The sequence below is a fragment of the Anser cygnoides genome, chromosome 8 (assembly GCF_040182565.1).
Source record: "Anser cygnoides isolate HZ-2024a breed goose chromosome 8, Taihu_goose_T2T_genome, whole genome shotgun sequence".
In the NCBI taxonomy this organism is placed as follows: domain Eukaryota; kingdom Metazoa; phylum Chordata; class Aves; order Anseriformes; family Anatidae; genus Anser; species Anser cygnoides.
The window spans coordinates 10,261,938-10,282,077 of NC_089880.1; the positions used below are offsets into that span (position 1 = coordinate 10,261,938).

General features: G+C 61.0%; 3 protein-coding genes across 8 annotated transcripts; 1 reads left to right on the top strand and 2 right to left on the bottom strand.

The window, feature by feature from the left end:
* Positions 1-301: 301 nt before the first annotated feature.
* Positions 302-4,323, bottom strand: PLPP6 (phospholipid phosphatase 6). 4 transcript variants are annotated; one of them, XM_048080260.2, is made up of 3 exons: positions 4,226-4,323; positions 3,042-3,475; positions 302-1,152 (listed from the first exon to the last, which is right to left on the bottom strand). In XM_048080260.2, the coding sequence occupies exons 2-3, from the start codon at positions 3,433-3,435 to the stop codon at positions 782-784; spliced, it is 765 nt and encodes a 254-aa protein (XP_047936217.2). In that variant the 5' UTR covers positions 3,436-3,475; positions 4,226-4,323; the 3' UTR covers positions 302-781. The 4 variants fall into 4 exon arrangements, with proteins under 4 accessions (XP_047936217.2, XP_047936215.2, XP_047936214.2 ...); XM_048080258.2 differs by having other exon boundaries at positions 4,132-4,271; XM_048080257.2 differs by having other exon boundaries at positions 4,101-4,229.
* Positions 4,324-4,437: 114 nt separating this feature from the next.
* Positions 4,438-13,663, top strand: FAM78B (family with sequence similarity 78 member B). Of its 3 annotated transcripts, XM_067001404.1 has the most exons (3): positions 4,438-4,856; positions 7,828-7,969; positions 11,665-13,663. In XM_067001404.1, the coding sequence occupies exons 1-3, from the start codon at positions 4,594-4,596 to the stop codon at positions 11,887-11,889; spliced, it is 630 nt and encodes a 209-aa protein (XP_066857505.1). In that variant the 5' UTR covers positions 4,438-4,593; the 3' UTR covers positions 11,890-13,663. The 3 variants fall into 3 exon arrangements, with proteins under 3 accessions (XP_066857505.1, XP_047936261.2, XP_066857506.1); XM_048080304.2 differs by lacking the exon at positions 11,665-13,663 and having other exon boundaries at positions 4,444-4,856; positions 7,828-8,750; XM_067001405.1 differs by lacking the exons at positions 4,438-4,856; positions 11,665-13,663 and adding an exon at positions 4,870-7,501 and having other exon boundaries at positions 7,828-8,750.
* Positions 13,241-20,090, bottom strand: PRDX6 (peroxiredoxin 6). Its single transcript, XM_067001406.1, has 5 exons — positions 19,909-20,090; positions 19,614-19,770; positions 15,879-16,025; positions 15,175-15,321; positions 13,241-13,910 (listed from the first exon to the last, which is right to left on the bottom strand). Exons 1-5 carry the CDS (start codon positions 19,998-20,000, stop codon positions 13,779-13,781), a joined length of 675 nt encoding a protein of 224 aa, XP_066857507.1. The 5' UTR covers positions 20,001-20,090; the 3' UTR covers positions 13,241-13,778.
* Between the last annotated feature and the right edge of the window lie 50 nt (positions 20,091-20,140).

The following is a 20,140-nucleotide window of genomic DNA, read 5'->3' on the forward strand; positions in this document are numbered from 1 at the left end:
AATGGCGGCAGTTCAGGGGAGCTGTGGCAGTTAGTACAGCTCTGTGTTGTTGCCCTTGGGTGACTGAAAATCCTGTGGAGGGCGGAGAAAGAGCTGTAAAGCTCTGCACAGTGGCGTTATGAGCAGGCTGCTGCTGGGGGCTGCTTCCCCATCCCCTGGAGATCCCATCGACGGCCCAAGCCCCTGGCTGCCCCCTTCCTTTCCCCGCAGTACTGGGAGCCAGATGCCCGTGTCCTTGTTGGCTGAGGTGCGGCCTCGGTGCAGTGCTTAAGCCAGGAGCGATAAGAAAGAGATGCATTGCTTAGGAGGCAGAGCTCTTTATAAACCTGAGGACAGGCCTCACGTGCGTCTTCTCTGCTCAGGTACCAAGGAGCACAGGGTGTGCTCGCAGCAGCGATGCAATCGGTGTATTTACAGCACGCAGATAACACGGGCAATTGCAGAGAGAGCTCTGCAAAGCCCCAGCTATTACATCCACCATTGGCTAACACAGCAGGTGCCCGGCGAGGGCACGCTGATTCACAGTATCAGCAGCGAGCTGCCAGGCGGGCACGCTGACCCCTCCCCGGGCTCTGCTTTGTCCCTGGAGAGCGGTCGGTGCCTGGCAGCCCGACAGGAGGGCGAGACAGCACCGAGTGTCTAACTGCAGGCCCGGGAGCCTGCAGCGCTGCTAGTGTGAAATTCTGGCTGGGCAAATACGAGTTCAAGTCCCAGTGCCCCCCCCTCTGTGTGCGCGTAGAGAACGGGGTGTAAGCCTCCTCCTCCGGGAGGGCCGCGGCTGTCAGTGGGTCCAGAGAGCAAAGAGGGCAGGCGCGTTGAGCGGGGAGAGCCAGCAGTACTCCACCACGCTGTACAGCGCGTAGCCCAGGAGCAAGCCGAAGAGCACGTCCGTCACGTTGTGCCTGCCCAGCATCACCCTCGAGACGCCGACGATGAGGGCCCAGAGCACCACGAGGACGCGCAGCGGGACGGCGAGCACCAGGTGGTGCAGCACGAAGCGGCACACCAGGGCGGCTCTGGTGGCGTGGCCCGACGGGAAGGAGTACTTGTCCACCGAGACGGTGACGAACATGTCCATCTTGTTGTGCGTGGGCCGCGGCCGCCGGACGATCCCTTTCACCACGGCCACCAGCACGAGATCCAGCAGCAAGGCTAGGAGGAGGAACAGCGAGTGAGCGAGAAAGGAGGTTTATTTTTCCCACGGGAAACGAGACAAAAACAGAAGCCAAGCCGTGAACTAAGAAAACGCGGAGCTACCGAAGCCTGCCAAGAGAAGGCAGTCCTTGCCAGGGCTGCGATGCCCAGGCAGGGAGAGCACGGTGCTCCTCTGGGCTTCTGCCCGAGCACATCTCCGTCAGCACTCCGCTGTGCGCAGCTGCACGGCATTTATTCGTGTAAAATCTGGCATTCGCAGCTCGGGGCTCAAATCCTCCCTTGTTTTGAAAGCCACGCAGGGGTTAACATTCCCTGCCTGCCCCTGCTGACTCAGCATGGCTCTGCACGCACTGTTTTGACCCAGGTAAATGATCAATCCACCTCAGCTGTGCCTTGGTGTAAGGGGGGTCCCCGTGCCCCCAGTGGGTCTGGGGGCTTGCAGCTCCACGTCTGGCTTCTCCCTGCTGCTGGGGGCACCTGTGTACAAGTTAATCACCCCATTTTTAAGAGCTGAGTAAAGGGCGAATTAAATGACAGCGGCTTGTTCCCAGGAGTCTAAAGGCTGCTGTGGCAAAGTCAGAGGTGAAGTGTCTGTGAGAAATGCTCCGTCAGTACTTGGCAAGAGCAGCTGCTCGCGCCAGGCAGTGCCTTCGCTATCTCAGCCCAGCTCTTGGTGCTGGCAGCCAGGGCTGCTTCTTCCAAGGAAATCTTGCCCGAGAGACTGATTTCTGTCCTATGGCCTGGGCACAAAGTCCTTCCTTTGGTCACTTCAGTTCACTCCCTCTGGTTAATCATTTAAGAACCCTTTTTTTTTTCCTAGAAGTAAACCTAGTTCAATCACTTCTTTTAAACTGTGGTTTGGGAGATCCAGCTCGGGCACCGAGGAAAGCTCGTTCCCCACGTGGGTGCTGCAAAAAAGCACCAAGGTGGGTGACTCCAGCTGGATACAACCCTGGTGCCAGAGCAGGCCTGCTCCTGGGGTAATGGTTTTATACTAGAAAAGGGTAAATTTAGATTAGATATTTGGAATAAATTCTTCACTGTGAGGGAGGTGAGGCACTGAACAGGCTGCCCAGAGGAGCTGTGTTTGCCCCATCCCTGGAAGTGTCCAGGGCCAGGCTGGATGGGGCTGGGGGCAGCCTGGGCTGGTGGGAGGTGTCCCTGCCCATGGCAGGGGGTGGCACTGGGTGGGCTTTAAGGTCCTTCCAACCCAAACCATTCTATGGAAGGAGGTCAGAAGCCACCAGGTCCCTTCCCACCAGCTCTCCCGTGATGCTGTAATTTAACCACGCACTGCTAAATGGAAAAGATGCACAAAAGCATACACTTCCCACCAAACAGAGAGTCACATAATCAATGTGAGACACCTATAATTTTGCAACTTAAAAGTGTAAGAACTGGGAATCCAGAAAGGTCTGTTGTTCTGGCGCTACCGCTGTTTCAAAGCGAGCAAAAACGAATTTACATATACCTACTAGGACAGGATGCTGGGGGGAAAAAGTACGGCACCACGTGTGATTAAAATGCGTGCTTTGGATGAAGTTTCCATATTGGCTTTTACAGATCAGTGCCTGCAGCGAGCCCACGGGCACAGAGGTTTGGAAACTGGAGCAGCCATCCGGGTCCCACACGGGCACAGCGTTTGGAAACCGGAGCAGCCAGCCAGGTGCCACAGGGACACAGAGGTTTGGAAGCTGGAGCAGCCATCCAGGTACCGCACGGGCACAGCGTTTGGAGCAGCCATCCGCGTGCTGCAGCTCTGGGCAGACGTGCGAGCTGCTGGGAACCAGACGGCTCCCCCAGGGCTGTGACAGCCGGCTTTCCTCAGCTCTTCCCCATCCCCCGGGCCCCATCCTCCCGCCGCAGCGACCCCTTCCCGGCCTCACCGAAGAGCAGGTTGAGCAGCACCTCCCTGGCGGCCGAGCTGTCGCTCTGGCAGAGCCCGTAGAAGGTGCCCAGCAGCCAGGGGATGCCGTGCCCCGACACCTCAACCACCTTCAGCAGCGGGCGGGCGCTGCCCCAGGCCGAGGCCTCCCCGGCGCAGACTCCCAGGCGCTTGGAGGCCCAGAGGTCGACGGCGAGCAGGGAGCTGAGGGCGATGCCCACGAAGGACGGGTTCAGCCTCATGCAGTCCTCCTCGGGCAGCGGCGGGGGCGCGGAGCCCCCGGACTCGCGGCGGCGGGACGGGCTGTCCGGGGCTGCGGGGCCGTGCTGGCTCAGCAGGGACACGAACTCCGGGCGGCCGGCGCGTCGCTCGCGGTTGCTGCGAGGGCTGGGCATGGCGCCGGGACGGGGACGGGACCGGGTGGTGGCACCGGGCCTGGTGGTGGGACAGGACCGGGATGGGACCAGGCCTGGAGAGGCCAAAGCAGGTCGCCCACTGCCGGGCTGCCTCCTGCTGTCACCTCACAGGCCCATCCGACCCCGGTACCCCTCTGGTGCCCCCCAGGTACCTCCCCTGCTGTCCCCCTGTGCCCTCCAGTATCCCCCAGGTATCTCCCCGGTGCCTCCCGGTACCCCTCCGGTGCCCCCTGTACTCCCCCGGTGCTCTCTGGTACCACTCGGTGCCCTCTGGTAACCTCCCGGTATCCCCTCAGCGCCTCCCAGTATCCCCGAAGTACCTCTCCGGTGCCCCTTGTACCCTCCCAGTATCTCTCCGGTGCCCCCTGTGGTCACCCGGTGCCCTCCGGTATCCCCCAAGTATCTCCCCGGTGTCTCCCGGTACCCCTACGGTGCCCCCTGTACCCCTTCGGTACCCCTCGGTGCCCTCCGGTAACCTCCCAGTAACCTTCCGGTACCCCCTCAGTGCCCCCAGTATCGCCCAAGTACCTCTCTGGTGCCCCCTGTGGTCACCCGGTACCTTCCCTGTGCCCTCCGGTATCCCCCGAGTATCTCCCCGGTGCCTCTCCGGTACCCCCTGTACTCTCCCCGGTGCCCTCCGGTACCCCTCGGTGCCCTCCGGTATCCTTCCGGTACCCCTCGGTGCCCGCCGGTAACCTCCCGGTATCCCCTCAGTGCCTCCAGTATCCCTCAAGAGTCTCTCCGGTGCCTTCCCGGTACCCCCCCGTACCCCCCCGCTGCTCTCCGGTTCCCCCCGGTGCCGGCCCCGCCGCCGCGCTCCCCCCGCCCCGTCCCGCGCAGCGCCGCTTCCGCTTCCTGCCCCACGTGCCGCCCCCGGTTACCACGGCGACCGCGCTCGGCGCCGCCGCCGCCTCCCCCTAGCGGCGGGGCCGGCGGACGGTGGCCGGCGAGGGCCGCAAAGGCAGCGGCGGCGCCTTCGCCCTGCCGGCGCCGGTGCGGGCGCCGGCGCTCGGCGGCGGCGGCGGGCGGCGATGGCGGGGCGGGGGGGGGCCGGCCGGGGCTGCCGCTCGGCCCCGCGGCGCGGCGGCGGGTGAGCGCGGCGGCGGCGGCGGCGGCGGCGGGGAGGCGGCGGCGGCCATGGGCTGCCTGCAGAGCGTGGCGTGCAAGGCGCGGGTGCGGCGGGAGCAGATCGTGGTGTCCGACGTGTCCGCCACCATCGAGCCGGCCGCCACCGCCATCGAGGAGAGCTCGCCCGTGGTGCTGCGCTACCGCACGCCCTACTTCCGCGCCTCCGCCCGCGTCCTCATGCCGCCCATCGCCCGGCGCCACACCTGGGTGGTGGGCTGGATCCAGGCCTGCAACCACATGGAGTTCTACAACACCTACAGCGACCTCGGCGTGTGAGCTGGGGGGCTGCCGGGGGGGGGCTGTGAGGGGCGCGGGTCTGGCGGCGTTGCGCGGCGGGGACGGAGGCACCGGTGGCGTTACCTGGTGGGGACGGAGGCCCTGGTGTGGCTCCGTGAGGGGACGCAGGCGCCAGCGCAGTTACGTGACGGGGACGGAGGCTCCAGTGCCATTCCGTAAGGGGTCAGAGACCCCGTAGTGGTCCTGTGAGGTGACAGGGCCCCAGCGCAGTTACACGATGGGGACGGAGGCCCTGATACCGTTACCTGAGGGGGATGGAGGCAGCAGTGCCCGTACATGGTGGGGACAGAGGCCCTGGTGCCATTCCGCGAGGGGCCAGAAACCCCGGTGTGGTTCTGCGATGTGGCGGGATCCCGGCGCTGTTACATGATGGGGACGGAGGCCCTGATACCGTTACATGAGGGGGGTGCAGGCCCCAGTGCCGTTCCGTAAGGCTCCAAAGACCCAAAGCAGTCCTGTGAGGGGATGGGCCCCCAGCGTGGTTCTGTGAGGGCTCAAGGACCGCGGTGCCGTTACACGGTGGGGCAGAGGCCCCAGCACAATTCCGTGAGGGGACGGAGGCCCCAGTGCACTTCCATGAGGTGACGGAGGCCCCAGCACGGTTCCCCGCTGTCCTCCCTCGACGCCATCGCCTTGTGTTCCTTGTTGCAGCCCTGCTGGGAGAGGTTTGAGGGAAGTCGCTTGAAGGCTCCACGCAGGTGGCTCGGGAGGACGCCAAGGAGCAAGTGTGCACCCAGCCTGCCACCAGGGCACCCGCGCTGCCCTGGCGCTGGGCCGCGTTGGTGTGGGGGCTGCAGGCAGGAGGTGGCTGAGCCAGGGGCTCCGTCCCCACAGGCGGCTGCCGGGCGGTGCCACGCTCGCGGCCAGGCCTGTCCTCAGCCCGTCCCATCGGCCTCATTTCTCCTGGTTCCTGCCCGGGCGCTGCAGAGCCCTGATTTCTCTCAGGCAGGCAGGGGGGGCTCTGCGTGGCGCCGTGTGGGGTGCTCGCAGAAAGCCCTGTCGAGCCCGTGTGGCCCCACAGGGGCTGGGCTCTCCGGGCATCCCCCTAACCAGCACTGGCAGAGCTCCTCCTCTCAGCCCTCGCACAGTCCCCGCCGGAGGCAGCTCGCAAGGGAGCGGGAGCAGGTGGAGGCTGCCCTGGCAATCCTCTCCCTGGAAGTAGGAGGCACCTCGCGCAGCTCCGGGCTGCCCGGGCTTCGTGGCGGGGAGACACGGCGCTGGCGTGCCTTCGCCTGCGGTCCTGTCCCTGCTGGTGCTGTCGGGAGCGCCAGCTGGGGCTGGAGCAGCTCCCCCGGCCCCGATCTGCCTGGGGAGCGGGAGCAGCCGGCGCCGGTCCTGCCTTTGCCTCGAGCTGCTGAGCCTGCCCTGCCCTGCCCTGGCTGCCCTTCCTGAAAGCAGAGCCCCGCTCGGATTTCTCCTGGGTGCCAGGGGCTGCAGCAAGGTGCCGGATCAGTTTCCTCCGGCCTCCTGCTCTTCCCCAAGGGCACAGGGCTGGGACCCCGGGGGCGGCAGGGGGGCTGCCCTCTGCATGGCCCTATGGCCGGCGTGGGGTCGAGCTGCCTGGAGCTGGGCTCGGGCAGGGAATGCCGGGGATGACCCCGTCCTCACGCTTTCGGAGCGGGCAGGGTCATTTTGCACCACAGTGGGGTGCTGGGGGTGTGGGGGCGAGTGCAGGTTGCTGCTTCTCAGGGAGGAGAGAAGCCAGATGTCCCCTTGTTGGTGGCTTCGGAGCCCAGACCTGTGTGGAGCTGAGCTCTGACTCAGCAGGAGGCTTCAGCCGGAGCAACGTGTCTGAGAAGTTAAAGGTTTTTCTATTTATTCTCCTTTCTGTGATACCCAGCAGTGACGTTGCCAGTTTTTTTGGGTAAAGATACTGGCACGCTGCAAGCCTGACCTGCCTCGAGACAGAGACCCAGCACAACGCTGCACAGGTGATCCTTAGCCACCTCTCGCTCTGGGTGTGCGGGGCAGTGGCTTGAAATTTAAAGCGTGGGTTCAGCACCCAAAGAGTGTCTGTTTTCCCATTCTCAGGACTTCAGGAAAGACACCTGGGAGCTGGGCTAGGGCTCGCTGGAGCCGGGTGGCCGCTGTCCCCGCTCCCAGCTTGTAGCTGCCACGTGGTGATCCTCTCCCTTGCCGCACCCGCCTGGTGGTGTTCGTGTGGTCCGCAGCCAAGATTTTGGCTGGAATTTCCCCCCCCACCCACAACCCCAGCAGCATGGCAGGGATTTCATCACACCAGCAGCAGGCATAATTGTGATATTTAATTACTGCACATGTGTCTTAGCAAACGCCTATATTTAGGGGTGTAAAAATTGCAGACGGAGCTGCAGGCTGGGGGGAGCTGCTCCAGGCTCGGCGTGTGCGGCCGTGGCTGTGCTGCAGCTGACACACAGCGAGGGTTTTTTTTCTTCTCTCTTTTTTTAGATCAAGAGCTGAATAAGGAGCGAGTGACCTGCAAAAGGCTCAGAAATGAGTTTTGGCCCGTTTGGTTAGATTGCAGGTTAATTAAAATGCTATTGTGCTGGCAGAGCGGAGGCTTCTGCTGGCCCTGACTGACTCAGCGAAGGAGCTGAAGACAAATTTGTGCTTGAATGAGGTCCTCGGTGGCTTCCTGCAGGTGGGAAGATGGTTCCCAAGCTCTGCTCTTGAGTCAGCGCTGCCGGGGGGAGGATCTGGTGGCTGATGCCAGAGACGGGCTCTGGCGCGTGGCTCTGGCTGGGTACAAAGCCTCTGGTGGCTGCAGGAGAAATGGCTTTTTCAGTGGGATTTCGGACTGAATTGTCATCCCTTTATCTGTGCTGTCTCCCCCTGGTCCAAAGCACGTGCTTTCCCTGGAAGTGCTGGCACGCAGCGGCTTGCCTCAGTCCCTCCCTTGCTGTCACTGCCTGGGCGCTGTCGCTGCCGTTTCCCCGATAACCTGCCCTTTCTCCCTCCGTTCCCTAGGTCGAGCTGGGAGCTGCCCGACTTGCGAGAAGGAAGAGTAAAAGCCATCAGCGATTCTGATGGGGTGAGCTACCCCTGGTACGGAAACACCACGGAAACGGTGACCCTGGTCGGCCCCACGAACAAGATCTCCAGGTTCTCGGTGAGCATGAATGACAATTTCTACCCCAGTGTGACGTGGGCTGTCCCCGTGAGCAACAGCAACGTGCCGTTGCTGACCAGGATTAAAAGGGACCAGAGCTTTACCACGTGGCTGGTGGCCATGAACACCACCACCAAGGAGAAGATCATCTTGCAGACTATAAAGTGGAGGATGCGGGTGGACATTGAGGTTGATCCCATGCAGCTCCTGGGGCAGCGGGCACGGCTGGTGGGAAGGACTCAGCAGGAGCAGCCCCGGATCCTGAGCAGGATGGAGCCCATCCCACCAAACGCACTAGTGAAACCCAACGCCAACGATGCCCAAGTCCTCATGTGGAGACCCAAGCGAGGCCAGCCTATAGTCGTGATACCTCCCAAGTAGCGCAGCACCGGGGCGCGTGCCGGCGTGTGCGAACGCACGGGGTTCCTGAGCCAAAGCAGACCTCCTGGGTTCACCTGCCTTTGTAGCTGCGCTTGGAAACACGGCTTCTCCTTAGCTGGAAAGAGAGCGTGAGCCCGGCCCGGCCGCCCAGAGGGGTTGCCGAGCTGGCGGATTCCCCAGGAGGTGGATTTGAGCGCTCCTAGGGCTCGCGGCTGGAAAAGAGGCTGGCTTAGCTGACCGCCTCCTGCTTCCTTGCAGGGAGACGTGAGGAGCAAGAGCGCCATCAAACCGTGCCTGTGGCAAATGCTGCTTTCCACCCCGTTAGCCGTAGAAGAGGAGACGATGCCTGCCAGTCGGGGCGGGGGGCTTTGTGCAGTCGCCCTTCCCCTCGGTGTCTCTACCTATGCATTTTGAATCGATAATCAGCCCGTTGTCACGCTCGCTGGGACTTGGAAGGGCCTGGGAGCAGTGCGGGAGCTGGCGCCCGGCTGGAGCCCGGTGACAGGGGGCGTCTCTGCCCGAGAGGGGCTCTCCGCAGCGGGACATTTTGCATGCATCTCGGTGTGTTTGGAGTAGTCGTGAACGTAGGAGGTGGCGTAGTTCATTCCCATCTTGGAGTGAGACCTAAGGGCAGGTTAGATGTCCTTTAGTTTTAAGGTGCACTAAATCTTTGCAGTTCCTCAACCTCCCCCTCCCCATCCCCGCCAGCCCTTTTCTTTTTTTTTTTTTTTTTTATTTTTTGCAGAAGCAAAAATTATTCTCAGCCAGAAGAGAAACCGCGAGCGGTGCCTGTTTACCCAGGCGAGGGAGAGCAGGCAGTTACTGACGGCGTTTGCGTGGTCGCCAAAAAAGCTTGGAGGTACTCCAGGATTCGGGTGCTTCCACTGCAGACGGGAGCCCATAGCAAGAAGTTGGGCGCTTGTTCATCTTCCCTGCAAACGCCTGCGTGTGTGGGGAGCCTCAGCCGTAGCCACCCGTGGAGCTGCACAGCTCATGGGCGTGCACGGCGGGGAGGAGAGCGTGCTGCCTCGTGCTGCTGCAGGTGGCTGGCAGATAAGGGGTTTCTTTTTACTTGCCTTTCTCCTCGCCCCCTGCCCTTTCCTCGCTGCCTGGATCGCTGGCATCGTTCTGGTCGGCGAGGAGGTGCTGGTGCTGCGGGCTGGACGTGCAATTCCCTGCTTGTTTCAGCAGGGGAGCAACATTTCCTCTCTTTCAGCTGTGCCCTGGTGGTTGCACCCGCCTGGATGCAGCAGAGGCGGGAGCCACGGCGGCTCTGCCCCTGCCCGGGGGCAGCTTCAGGTGCCCTGCGTTCCCCGAGGGGCCTGGGCAGACGAATGTGGCTTTTGCTGCTTTCCCCGCTCCCTTCGCCGCCCCGGCACGAGCCCTGCCGTCCCTCTGGCTCGCGCCCCTGCCTTCGTGTGCCGGGGGTTTTGCTGCTGCGGGGACGAGGGGTGTTCCTGCTCGGAGCTCCCAGCGGCCGTCCCGCTGCCGGGAGGGCTGGGGAAGGGTGGTCTCCTTCGCTGCTTTCGTGCAGAGTTTCTCGCGGCATCGGGAGCGCTTCCTCGCACCTGGCTGCCTGGTGTGCACCCGCCTCGGGGCGGCGCCTTCCCGGGGCATCGCTCCCAGGAGCACGCGCGAGTCTCTGCAAAGCTTCAGCCTCAGCTTGTGCGTTTCCAGGCTGGGACGTGCGCCCCGGGCAGCTGGGGGCCGGTCCCCGCAGGCAAAGGGACTCCCCAGGCGTCTTAGACCAAAAATCCCTGTGAAACCCCCAGGCTATTTATTATCCTCGGTAGCGTTTGCTACGGATTCGGTTCTTTATTTCTCTTCTGGGAGCGCTGCGTGCTGACACCTTGAGGAACACTTTCAAGTGCTGCGGGCTGCGGCCCCGCTCCTCCCGCTCGGCCTGGCGCAGGCGGAGGGGTTCGGTGGACTGGGAACCGGCACATTTCGGGTTAGTGAGGGCTGGGTGAATCCTTCTGTGAGGAGAGTGTGAAGGGAAGGCAGGCTCTGAGCTCTGGTTTGCTTTGCTGTCCTGAGCAGAACCCCTGCGGGGAGATGGTCAGCACTGGGGGGCACCCTGTTTTTGTGAGATTCGGCCAGTGTTTTTATACTGATGCACAATCAAAGGCAGTTTTAGCCATCGCTGACGTTTCATTTATCAGAAGTGTGCCTGGCAAGCTGTTGGAAACTTCGCATCCAATTTGTGTTAAACTTTGAGGGAGGAGGCGGAGGGAAAGTACCTTTCAGTGCGAAATAAGACCGACGTGTATTTTTGACCCACTGGGACAGAAATGATCCTGAAAGCTCTTGCGAAACCCCTCCCCAGCGTGGCAGCCGGATCGAATGGTGCTGTGCTGGGGTTTTTCCCCCAGAGGCGATGGTCACGGCAGCGGTGCCGGGACCAGGGGGGGTGCTGGTGTGGGGATGCTGCTCCCAGCGGCTGTGGCTGCCCCACTGGGGCTGGGGTTGAGCCTGGTGAAACGGTGCGGTGAGGGGCGGCACGAAGCTGAAGCAAAGAGGAAGGGAAGGAAGGAGGCAGGAGAACGGCTGTGGCTCCTCGGGGTGGTCCCTGTGCGGGTCTGGTCTGGAAGCCTGCATGTTTGAGCCCGGGATCAGCCCATTTCTCAGCCGCCCCGAGCCATACTTATGAGGGCCCCGAGTGGGATCCCCGGTGCTGGCTCCACGGGAGCATCCCCAGATCCCCGGGGAGCACCCGGCCTCCTGTGCTCAGCACCACAACCCCCCGTGGGCCGCCTCCTCCCTCCTTCCCTGCTCGTAGCCGGCGCCTCGTTATCTCAGGGAGGGACCCGAGGTGCCCCTTCTCCTCCATCCCGTGGCGTTTTCGGGGCCGTGCCCCCACGCCACTCGGGCGCTGCGGGAGGCGTCCGTCCGTCCCTCTGGCTTCAGGGCACGGCTTCGTGGTGCAAGGCAACGCCTGCGGGGCAGGCGGGCCAAGCCGAAGCCGGCACTGCCGCCCCTCTCCTCCCCGGCGCCCGCCCGCCGGCGTGCTCGGTTCGCTTATTTATTTCTGTATTTGTATTTATTTATTTATTTGAGATTTATTTATTGATTTCTATTTATTGACGGCTGGAACTCTGGGGGGGGGCAGCAGGGGTGGCTGGGTCCCCCCACACCCCCTTCGTGGATTTCGGGAGCGCCGATGGGGAGCCCGCTCACGGGCACCTGCTCCCATCCTGTCCCCTTTTGGGAGGGAGGGAGGACTGGGGAAAAGGAAGGGGGATGACACAAATGCCTGCGGGGAGGACATCCCGCGCCTGTCCTTTTCCTGCAGAAGCCCCCTTGTGCCCCCCCAGGCGCTGCGCTCCCTCCCGTGCCCGTCTCTATTTATCGGCCCGGCCTCCCGGTGTCTTTCTGTTCGGCTTGCGCGGTGTTTGATGTTGCCAATTTCCGGAGATGGTGATAAGAGCAAGGACGTGCGGGTGTCACTACGGAGAAAAGAGAAAATCGGGTATTCTGCTGCCGTGTGGGGAAAATCGGAAGGAAGAGGAGACGAAAGCTGGTTTTGCAGAGTGCCTTAAACACAAATGACTTTACCGAGTAGGGGGCTTGGACTTCTGTCTTTGGATGTTATCGCAAACTCGAACAAATGTTGCATTCCACTTCTCTGGGATTAAAAGAAAAGCGTTCGATCTGTACTGGAACCCAAGCGTTCTGTCTGCTTCAGTCAGTCTGGCTGCCTCGGGCTGGCGAGCTCTCGAGGAGCAGAGGGATGCGGGCTGCCCTCTGCCCTTAGGCAATCAGATCAAGGGGAGAGCCGCGTGCCACGCTCCTGCAAGAAACCCAGGAGCTCTCGCAGCTTGTGGGTACCTTGGGAAGTTGTCAAGCTTGGTAAGGCTGAGAAAATGCCCAGAGAAAGGATGTTTCCCCTTTGGGCTTGCAGATCCCCCTCCCACTTCTTGCAGAACGAGGTGGGGGGGGGGGGGACAAGATTCCACCCAGACACCAGGTGGTGTTATTTTCCCCCACTGTCTTTTAGTAAAAATAATAAATGGGGATAACGGAGAATTTTATGAACCAGGGTAACTTAAAAGTTCCACAGCTGGGGGGAGGGAGGGGAGAAGGAGCAACTGAAACATTTGGAAAAAAATACAAATATTCCATGTATTGTCCCTGACAGCAACTAGGCATTAATGTAAAATTTTATTTTGGCAATGAAAGGGGGGAGTTCTCAGCCTGAAAGGCAGCTGCCTCTGGGCAAGGATGTCCTCAGTGGGGTGGCATGGCCTGTGTGAGGAGGTGCTGGCGGACAGCCGCTGGGCGCTGGCTGTGTGGGCACTGTGGCAGGTGCTGCTGACTGTGCTGGGCGCTGCGAGACGCTGGCAGGCAGCCCGTGTCCTGTTCAGCCGGTGGGTTTCTTCCCTAGCCTTCTGTTAGAACACTGCTCATCACTGACAAGCCTGGGCCTGCACGAAGCATTGGTCCCTGGTGCAGCAGGGCTGGAACGTGCCCGGAAAGCAAATCACGCTCCTTCCGACTTCGCAGGCCCACGGCTTTGAGGTAAGTGTCTGATCGAGGCGAGAAATCCCTGAGGTTTAGGAGCAGGCAGGAGCTTGCAGGGGTTGTATCGTGCCCTGGGGAGCTACCTCCCGGTCCAGGCTGACGCTCCCCGAGCAGCCATCTCCCTCCTTCCCCCGCTGAGGCTCCTTGAAGCAGGGACAGCACGGCTGCCCTGTAACCCGCTGGCATTTCCCCAAGTGCCCAATTTATAGGGCAGTCACAAGGCAACCCGTGGTGCTGCCACCGGCCGGGAGCGTGGGCGCACCCCCCAGCTGCAAAGCCACAGCGAGCAAAATCATTCGGGGCGCCACGGACGAAGCACCAACGCTACGGGGGCGAACACCAACAAAAGCAGACCAGGGACGCTGCACGTAGTACTGAAGACGAGTTTATTTCCTCTAGTCCCTCTTCCATAGAAGCTGAAAATAATCGGTCAACTTTCAGCAAGAGATGAGAAAGCAGTGAGTGAGAGATTTTGCTCTGCAGCTCCTCCCCTACGGAGGGGACCACATGAAGTTGTTACCGGGTTAGTGACGGCTGCTCCTAGAGGCACACAGCAATTCGGAGCACCCTCAGCTACCTGATGGGAGACACGAGCCCAGCAGGACACGCCTCGGGGCCTGGCTGCTGCCACCGTCCTTCCCACTGGGCTGCCAGGAGAAGCTCAGATGGTGCTCAACAGGAGACAGCACGGCGTGAGCCGTGGAGCTGCCACCAGTCTGCTAACCTCCTCCTTGCGGGGCTGATTCAAGGCAAGAAAACACCCGGGGTTTTAGTTTGAGGGGGCGTGGGGGGGACAAAAGGGACGTGGGTTGGTTTAGTATGGGGGTGAGCTGTCAGTGAGTGTCACACGGTGCTGGGGAGGCCGGGTGCGGGCACGGGCAGCACTGCCTGCTGCGTCCAGGGCCGCTCACTCGGGCTGCGGGGTGTAACGCAGGTACTTCTTGCCTGACGGCAGGTCCTTCGTGAAGACTCCTTTAGGGAACAGCTTCTTGGCCTCCTCGTCAGGTAAGGTGGGCACAACCATGACGCTGTCGCCGGGCTGGGGAGCAAATGGGAACCGTGAGAGCAGCAGAGGTGCTGGCGGGCTCGGGTGCAGGTGGCGATGGGCGGCACTGCCTCCCCCCCGAACGCTCAGCCCCAGGCACGTGCCCTGCAGCTCTGCATGGGAGCAGAGATGCCTGGGAGAGATGCCAGGAAGCCTGGGTGGTGCGGAAAGGGAGAGCTGCACCGGCTGATCCAACGGGATCCCACGGCCCAACCCTTCCCCGCGGGAACGGGGAGTAACAGGAGAGGAATTTGGGTGGCGCTGCGTCTCTGCGCCGCCTGAGGGAGCACAGCGTGCTTGGGTCTGCTCCTCCAGTGCTCAGGTGCCCCTGCGCGGGCAGCGCTGGCTCCCCCTTGGTGTGCCAAGCCCCACGGAGAGCTGTGCTTCCCTGCGAGGTGTGTGGGGGGGGATGAGCTGCCCCCCAGACCGGTTAACTCACGCTGCAGGAGGCAGGTCTTGAGAGCAAGGCTGCCTCCACCTGCTGCTTACACTGCGCGTGGAATTACTGACCTTAGACTTCTGCTTTTAGGGGACACTGTCTCAGCGGGAGTGTCCCCTCTGGCTCCACTGTCACCACTGTTTGGTGATGGCTCTGAAAGCCAGCAGCAGGACAGCCCCAAGAGCTGGGCAGCTCTGCTGGGCCAGGGAAACGCTGGCTAGCGAAAGCAGCCAGGCTGCACTTTCTTCTTGCTTTACATTGCCTGCCCCAAATATGTGGGGAATTTGAAACAATGCTGCTGCACAGGGATGGCAGCAAGTAAGCAACAACGAAGCTGGTTATTTTCCACAGGGCTAGGACACGGTTGTGTAGGTGCTGGGCAAAGCGGGGCCGTGCCCTCACCAGCCCTTCCTGGTTCGAAGGGAGCAGAGCAGCGAGCCAGGCAGGAAGGGTGCCCCCAGCTACTGCTAGGTACTCGCACTGCCAGGTGCTCACACCTGCTGCTCTGCTGGCTCTGGTAACGTTCTCCCCTATCAGTCAGCAATTGTGGGACCTGCCCTGGCCCAGAGCTCCCATGCTGATAGCTAGAAAGGCCAGGTCCTGTACGTGCTGGTACCTAGGGCTGAAGGGAGGGAAGGGAGATCTCTGCGTGATGCCAGACAGCAGCGCCCCTGGGGCTGGTGCTAGGATCCAACTCGTATCACGGCTCCTCACCAGCTTTCCCTCTGGTGACCCCCAAGAGGAGCAGGCAGATGTTTCAGTGCACCTCTACATCCCCTGCCCAGGCAAGGCCTGGCTGAGCTCTGCTCCCCTCCTCACCTTCCAGTCCACAGGGGTAGCGACCTTCTTGTAAGCTGTCAGCTGCAGAGAGTCCACCACCCTCAGGATCTCATCAAAGTTTCTCCCGGTGGTGGCTGGGTACAGGATGGAGAGTTTCAGCTTCTTATCTGGGCCGAACACGAACACCTGAGCACAGGGAGACAGAGTCAGGTTCCTGGGGCACCGTCAGGGGCCAGGCAGAAGGTGTTTATCCTAATGCATCCGTTCGGCCCTCCTCCTCCTCCTGTCTTGGGAAATTTGTGTCCTGTGTGCTTGCAGGTGCTTGGAAAGTAGCGGTGGCTATCTTCTAGGGCAAACACTGACTCCCAGGCATGAGGAACACAGCGTTTGCTCTGGGAGCTCCTATTTCTAACGCTGCCTTGTTTTGCCACTTGAAAATTCTTTCCCCCGGCCTTTCAACACAAACATAGAGGGGAAAGGGAAAGTCCAACAGATCAAGGACTTAATATTCCCTCTCTGTGTGGAGAGGCACGAGGATGAGCTGGTGCCAGCAGCAAGATGGAGCTGTTGCCAGCAGGCCGGGGCTGCGCCAGCTCCTTCCTGCAGCACAACTCGTGCATCTAGCCCCGGGAAGTCAGCCTGGCTCCCGAGATGGTCACAGCCACGCAGGTAAGCTGCCCCCACCTCGGTGCCCCGCAGCCGGGGGCTGCCAGGCGCAGAAGGCTCCCGGGCCGGGCACTCACCACGCGAGCAGTCAGGGGCATGCCGTCCTTGTCCCGCTCATCGGGGTCCAGCATGCCCAGCTTGACAGCGAGCTCCCGGTTCTTATCAGCAATGATGGGGAAGGGGAGCGTCTCCTCAGGTTGTTCCCCGTTGTAGGCGTTGATGTCCTGCAGAGATAAAACCACCGAAATGCTCGTGCTCCCCTCTATCCACCATGGGGGACACAGGCTGAACCAAACCGTGTTCTTTAAGGAACTTTTTTTTTCTAACTGTTCTTAAGGAACAGGTTTTTTTTAACCCCGGGGAAAACCGTCACCTCCCACGGATGCTCTCCCTTGTGACCGCAGTCTGTGAGGCTGCTCCCTGTGCTACTCCTAGCTTTATCTGCTTCACGCAGGAACTGGATGTTGACCATCTCTGAATCGGATCTGGATTTGGCCAAAACATTCGCGTTATCTCTGCAGTTTGCAGTACCAGCCGTACGAGTTGTGCCGAGCCACAGCAGGGCTGGGAAAAGCCTGCTCAAGGCAGCACGAGCAGAGCAGCTGCCAGCATGGAAGCAAATTTATTCCAAGGTTTCTGCCCCAGAACAGAGCTGCCTGTTCCTTCCGTCCTCTTTATGCTGCAGGGGAACAAACCAGACTCCAGCACGGACAGGAGCCTCCCGCACGCCGCTGCTTTGCAGGATCAGCTGTGAACTTACAAGTTTCTGTCCTCCTGGGCTTTGAGCATGGTGGGGCAGGCTGGGTCCCTCTCAGGGAGAACGTGGGGAGGGCAGGGTTGGAAATGCTGCCCCAGGCAGTGCCCGCTGCTGCTCAGAGCATGCTGTAAGTGAGAGCAGGCAGGCCCTGTGCTAGCGCCCCTAGGCTGATGGTGGTGATGTAAGGGGCTGCAACCCTGCCCTGGCTGCTCAGGATGCTGCAAGCAGGTCAAGTGGTGCACCCGTGGCAGGATGTTTCCTTTGAAGCGTTTCTCTCCGCTTGCTTTCACCCCGAGGCCTTGGTGAGTCAGCGGTGCGCTGCAAAAAGGGGCTGTTTGTCTCTGCTGGACTGCGTGCTGGCCTGCTCTGGGAGGGAGTTGGTTCTGTTCTCCTGCAGAGCTGCCTTGTTAAAGCAGAGCCAAGAGGCCAGCCCGTCTCTGAATGTCCTGCGGAGCTGCAGGAGGCTGTAGAGGGAAGCTGGGCAGTGACACTCATGCACCCCCCTCTCCAGAGCGGGGATGAAGAGAGCTGAGAAGCCGTATGCAAATCTTAAGGACTATAACTCATTCTCAAACGCACGTAACTTCATGCTGCAGGAAATCTCCATACAAAACGGCTTCATAAACCCCACCCTGTTTTGCAATACAACACACAACTTACTCACTTCCCTACAAACCATTTTTCTTTCCAGAGTCCAAGCTGAAACCAGACATCATCAGAGTGATTTATTCACCCAACTAACCGAGGCTAAGGCAGCAGCAATCAAAGAGGGGCCTGAAACCTCCTCTGACAGCCCTGCAGCAACCACTCAGGAGCCAACCACCTCTCCGCATGCCACAGACCTGGTGCTGCTGAGGCAGACACCATCTTTAATCCTGCTGAAGGAGCTCGTCCCTTCAGCCAGGTGTTGGAGAAGCAGTGCACAGACCGGGGAGACAGCAGAGCAGGACTCATCTCCGGCTGAGGTACAGGCTCGTTATGAGACCTTGAGCAAGCCCCTGGGTCTTGGCTAGGGGTGGCTAAGAAGAGCCGTGACATCTTTGGCTGGGTAAGCAGAGCTGGGCAAAGTGACACGACAGCTATGGCTATGCTCTGGTTCACAGCCCTGCTCTTTGCTGCCAGGTCAGCTGTCCCGCCCAGTTTATCAACTTTCCAGGCCCTGTCTGCCCACTGAAATTTGGCACCAAAGGCAGCAGAAGCTCCTTTGTTGTTTCTCGCAAAATTCAGCCATTTTTCCTGCCCATGTGCTTCCTCGTGGACCGTGCTCCAGATGAAACGAGCTTCATCCAGAGAGAAAGCACAGGAACGTGGAGGAATGTTGCACAGAGAGATCTAACTGCCCCAAGTTTTGCTTGTTCCTGAGACTCCTAAGACCTAGCGAAGGAAACTGCAGTTTCTAGATCTCAGTCTAGCATTTCCTACAGACCACTTTTGTTCAGAGGCGCCTGCCACCAAGGCGTGCTACCTCCATCCAAGCTCCATGGCTGGGCAGAGAACAGAACATCTACAGCACAGCATCTGATCTTACCAGCTGCCCTCCCAGTTCAGCTCTGTGGGTCGCAACCTGATGCCTCCTCCTGTTCCCACACAGAAGGGACCCAGTTGCTCGGCACTGAACAAAACCTGCCCCGCCTTCAGGCAGCTTTGCTCCCCCTCTGCACCTTTTCCTGTTCTCCCGTAGTCTGTGAGATGGGCAATTCCAAAGGCAGGCTGCACGAAAGACTCCAGTCTGCTCTGGATTTGACCTCACTGATTTGATCTTTTGCTCTGGAGGACATTCACAGGTTTTCACAGGTGCTGAGGAGACATTTCCACACCACCGTCTCTGAGGCCTCTCCCAGCCTGGCAGAAAGCTCCCCGCAGCTTGGACTGCTGCCCTCCGACTTTCTCTGTGGTTTTCTGGCTGTTTTTCCAAACGTGCTATTCTGCTTCCCACCGGCGCCCTGAAGCTGCTCTGCAACTTTTCCTGGTTTTACCTGAGGTTGTGCTGAATCATTCTGGACCATCAGCAAAAGCAGCTCGTTGTTCACCTCCTGCAGGTTATCTGACTATGCTGAGCACCACACATCCCTGCAGACCCTCTAGGAAGCTCGCTGCTTCCCTCCCTTGACACGGTCCAGTGCTTCCTCCCATCTCCCTGCAGAAGTGAGCCTTCCCTTTCACAGCTGATTTCATTTGAAAGTTTCCTGGAAATTCAGGGGCTTTGTGGTAGTTAGCAATTCCCCTACAGTTCTTCAAAGGGCTCTAACACACCAGGACACAAGGCTGCCTTACGAACCACAACCCAAGCTTTCTGTTGTGTTTAATGCGATCTGACCGGTGGTTTCAGCCAGTTTGACCAGCGCAGAGATCCCAGCTGGGGCTGTGAGATTTGTATGCTGTTTGTCCCCAGGCCCTTCTGAGGCTCGGTGGGACACGGGCCGTGCACCACCCAGGTACAGAGGTCAGTTTAAGCAATAACGCAATTAGGCAACTTCTGAAGCCGCTCAGTCATTAAATAATGCCGGACTGTGCAAATTCTCACCTTTATCGTTCCTTATTTGCATGCATGTCTCACTCCCGGAAAACCTGTGAGCACGTTCCCAGTTCCAGAGTAAAGAGAGGCAGGTACCTCACCCGGGGCTTGCTGTGCCCTGGCCGTATCTTTCCCAAAGCTCGTTTTACACCCCTCTCACCTGGAGCCGCGCTGCCTGGCCCCACAACGCTGCGATTGAGGTTTTTCATCGGTAGCTTTCCCGCTCCTTCAGCGAGCTCTTTATTTCTGCGCCATGTTTCTTATGGTTCCTAGGGATGGTTTTTAGGTCTTACGCGCTCTTACTTGCCGATTTATGTTTAACGCGCCCTTTTGTCCCCTGTTCTCTTCCCCCTGCCTGGACGCGAGCTGCACCCTTTGAAGACCGATGCTCGCCTCGGACGCCTCCTGTCCTGTTCCACCGCACAAGCGCCGCGGGTCCCCGTACAAGCCGCCCTCCCTGAGCTTTGGGCACCCCCGCGTTACCGACGGCGGCTCCGGGGCCCCGCGAGGGCTCTCGGTCGGCCCGGGGGCACGGCGTACCTTGCTCCAGGCGAGGTGGTCGGGCACGCTGTCGATGGAGAGCGCGATCATCTTCACGTTGCGCTTGCTGAACTCGGGGGCCAGCCGGGCCGCCCGGCCCAGCTCCGTGGTGCAGACGGGCGTGAAGTCCCGCGGGTGGGAGAAGAGGATGCCCCACCTGCCGGCACAGCGCGGGGCCGTGAGGGGCGCACCGGGGCGCCCGAATGCGCTCGGGCAGGGCCCCGCCGCCGGGGTCCGGCCCCCCGCCCCCCGCCCCGCGCCCCCCCGGCCCCCCCCGTCCCGTCCCGGCGCTCACGAGTCTCCCAGGAAGTCGTGGAAGCGGATGCGGCCCTGCGTCGTGTCCGCCTCGAAGTCGGGCGCCTCGTCGCCCAGCAGCAGCCCCGGCATGGCGGCGGCTCCGGCCCCCCCGGCCCGGCCCTGCCCGAAGCGCTTCGGCCGCGATCGGCTCCGCGGGGCGGGGCCTCTCCGCGGGGGGCGGGGCCCGCGCGCAGGGGGCGGGGCCTCGCCCCCGCTCCTCACGCACCGGG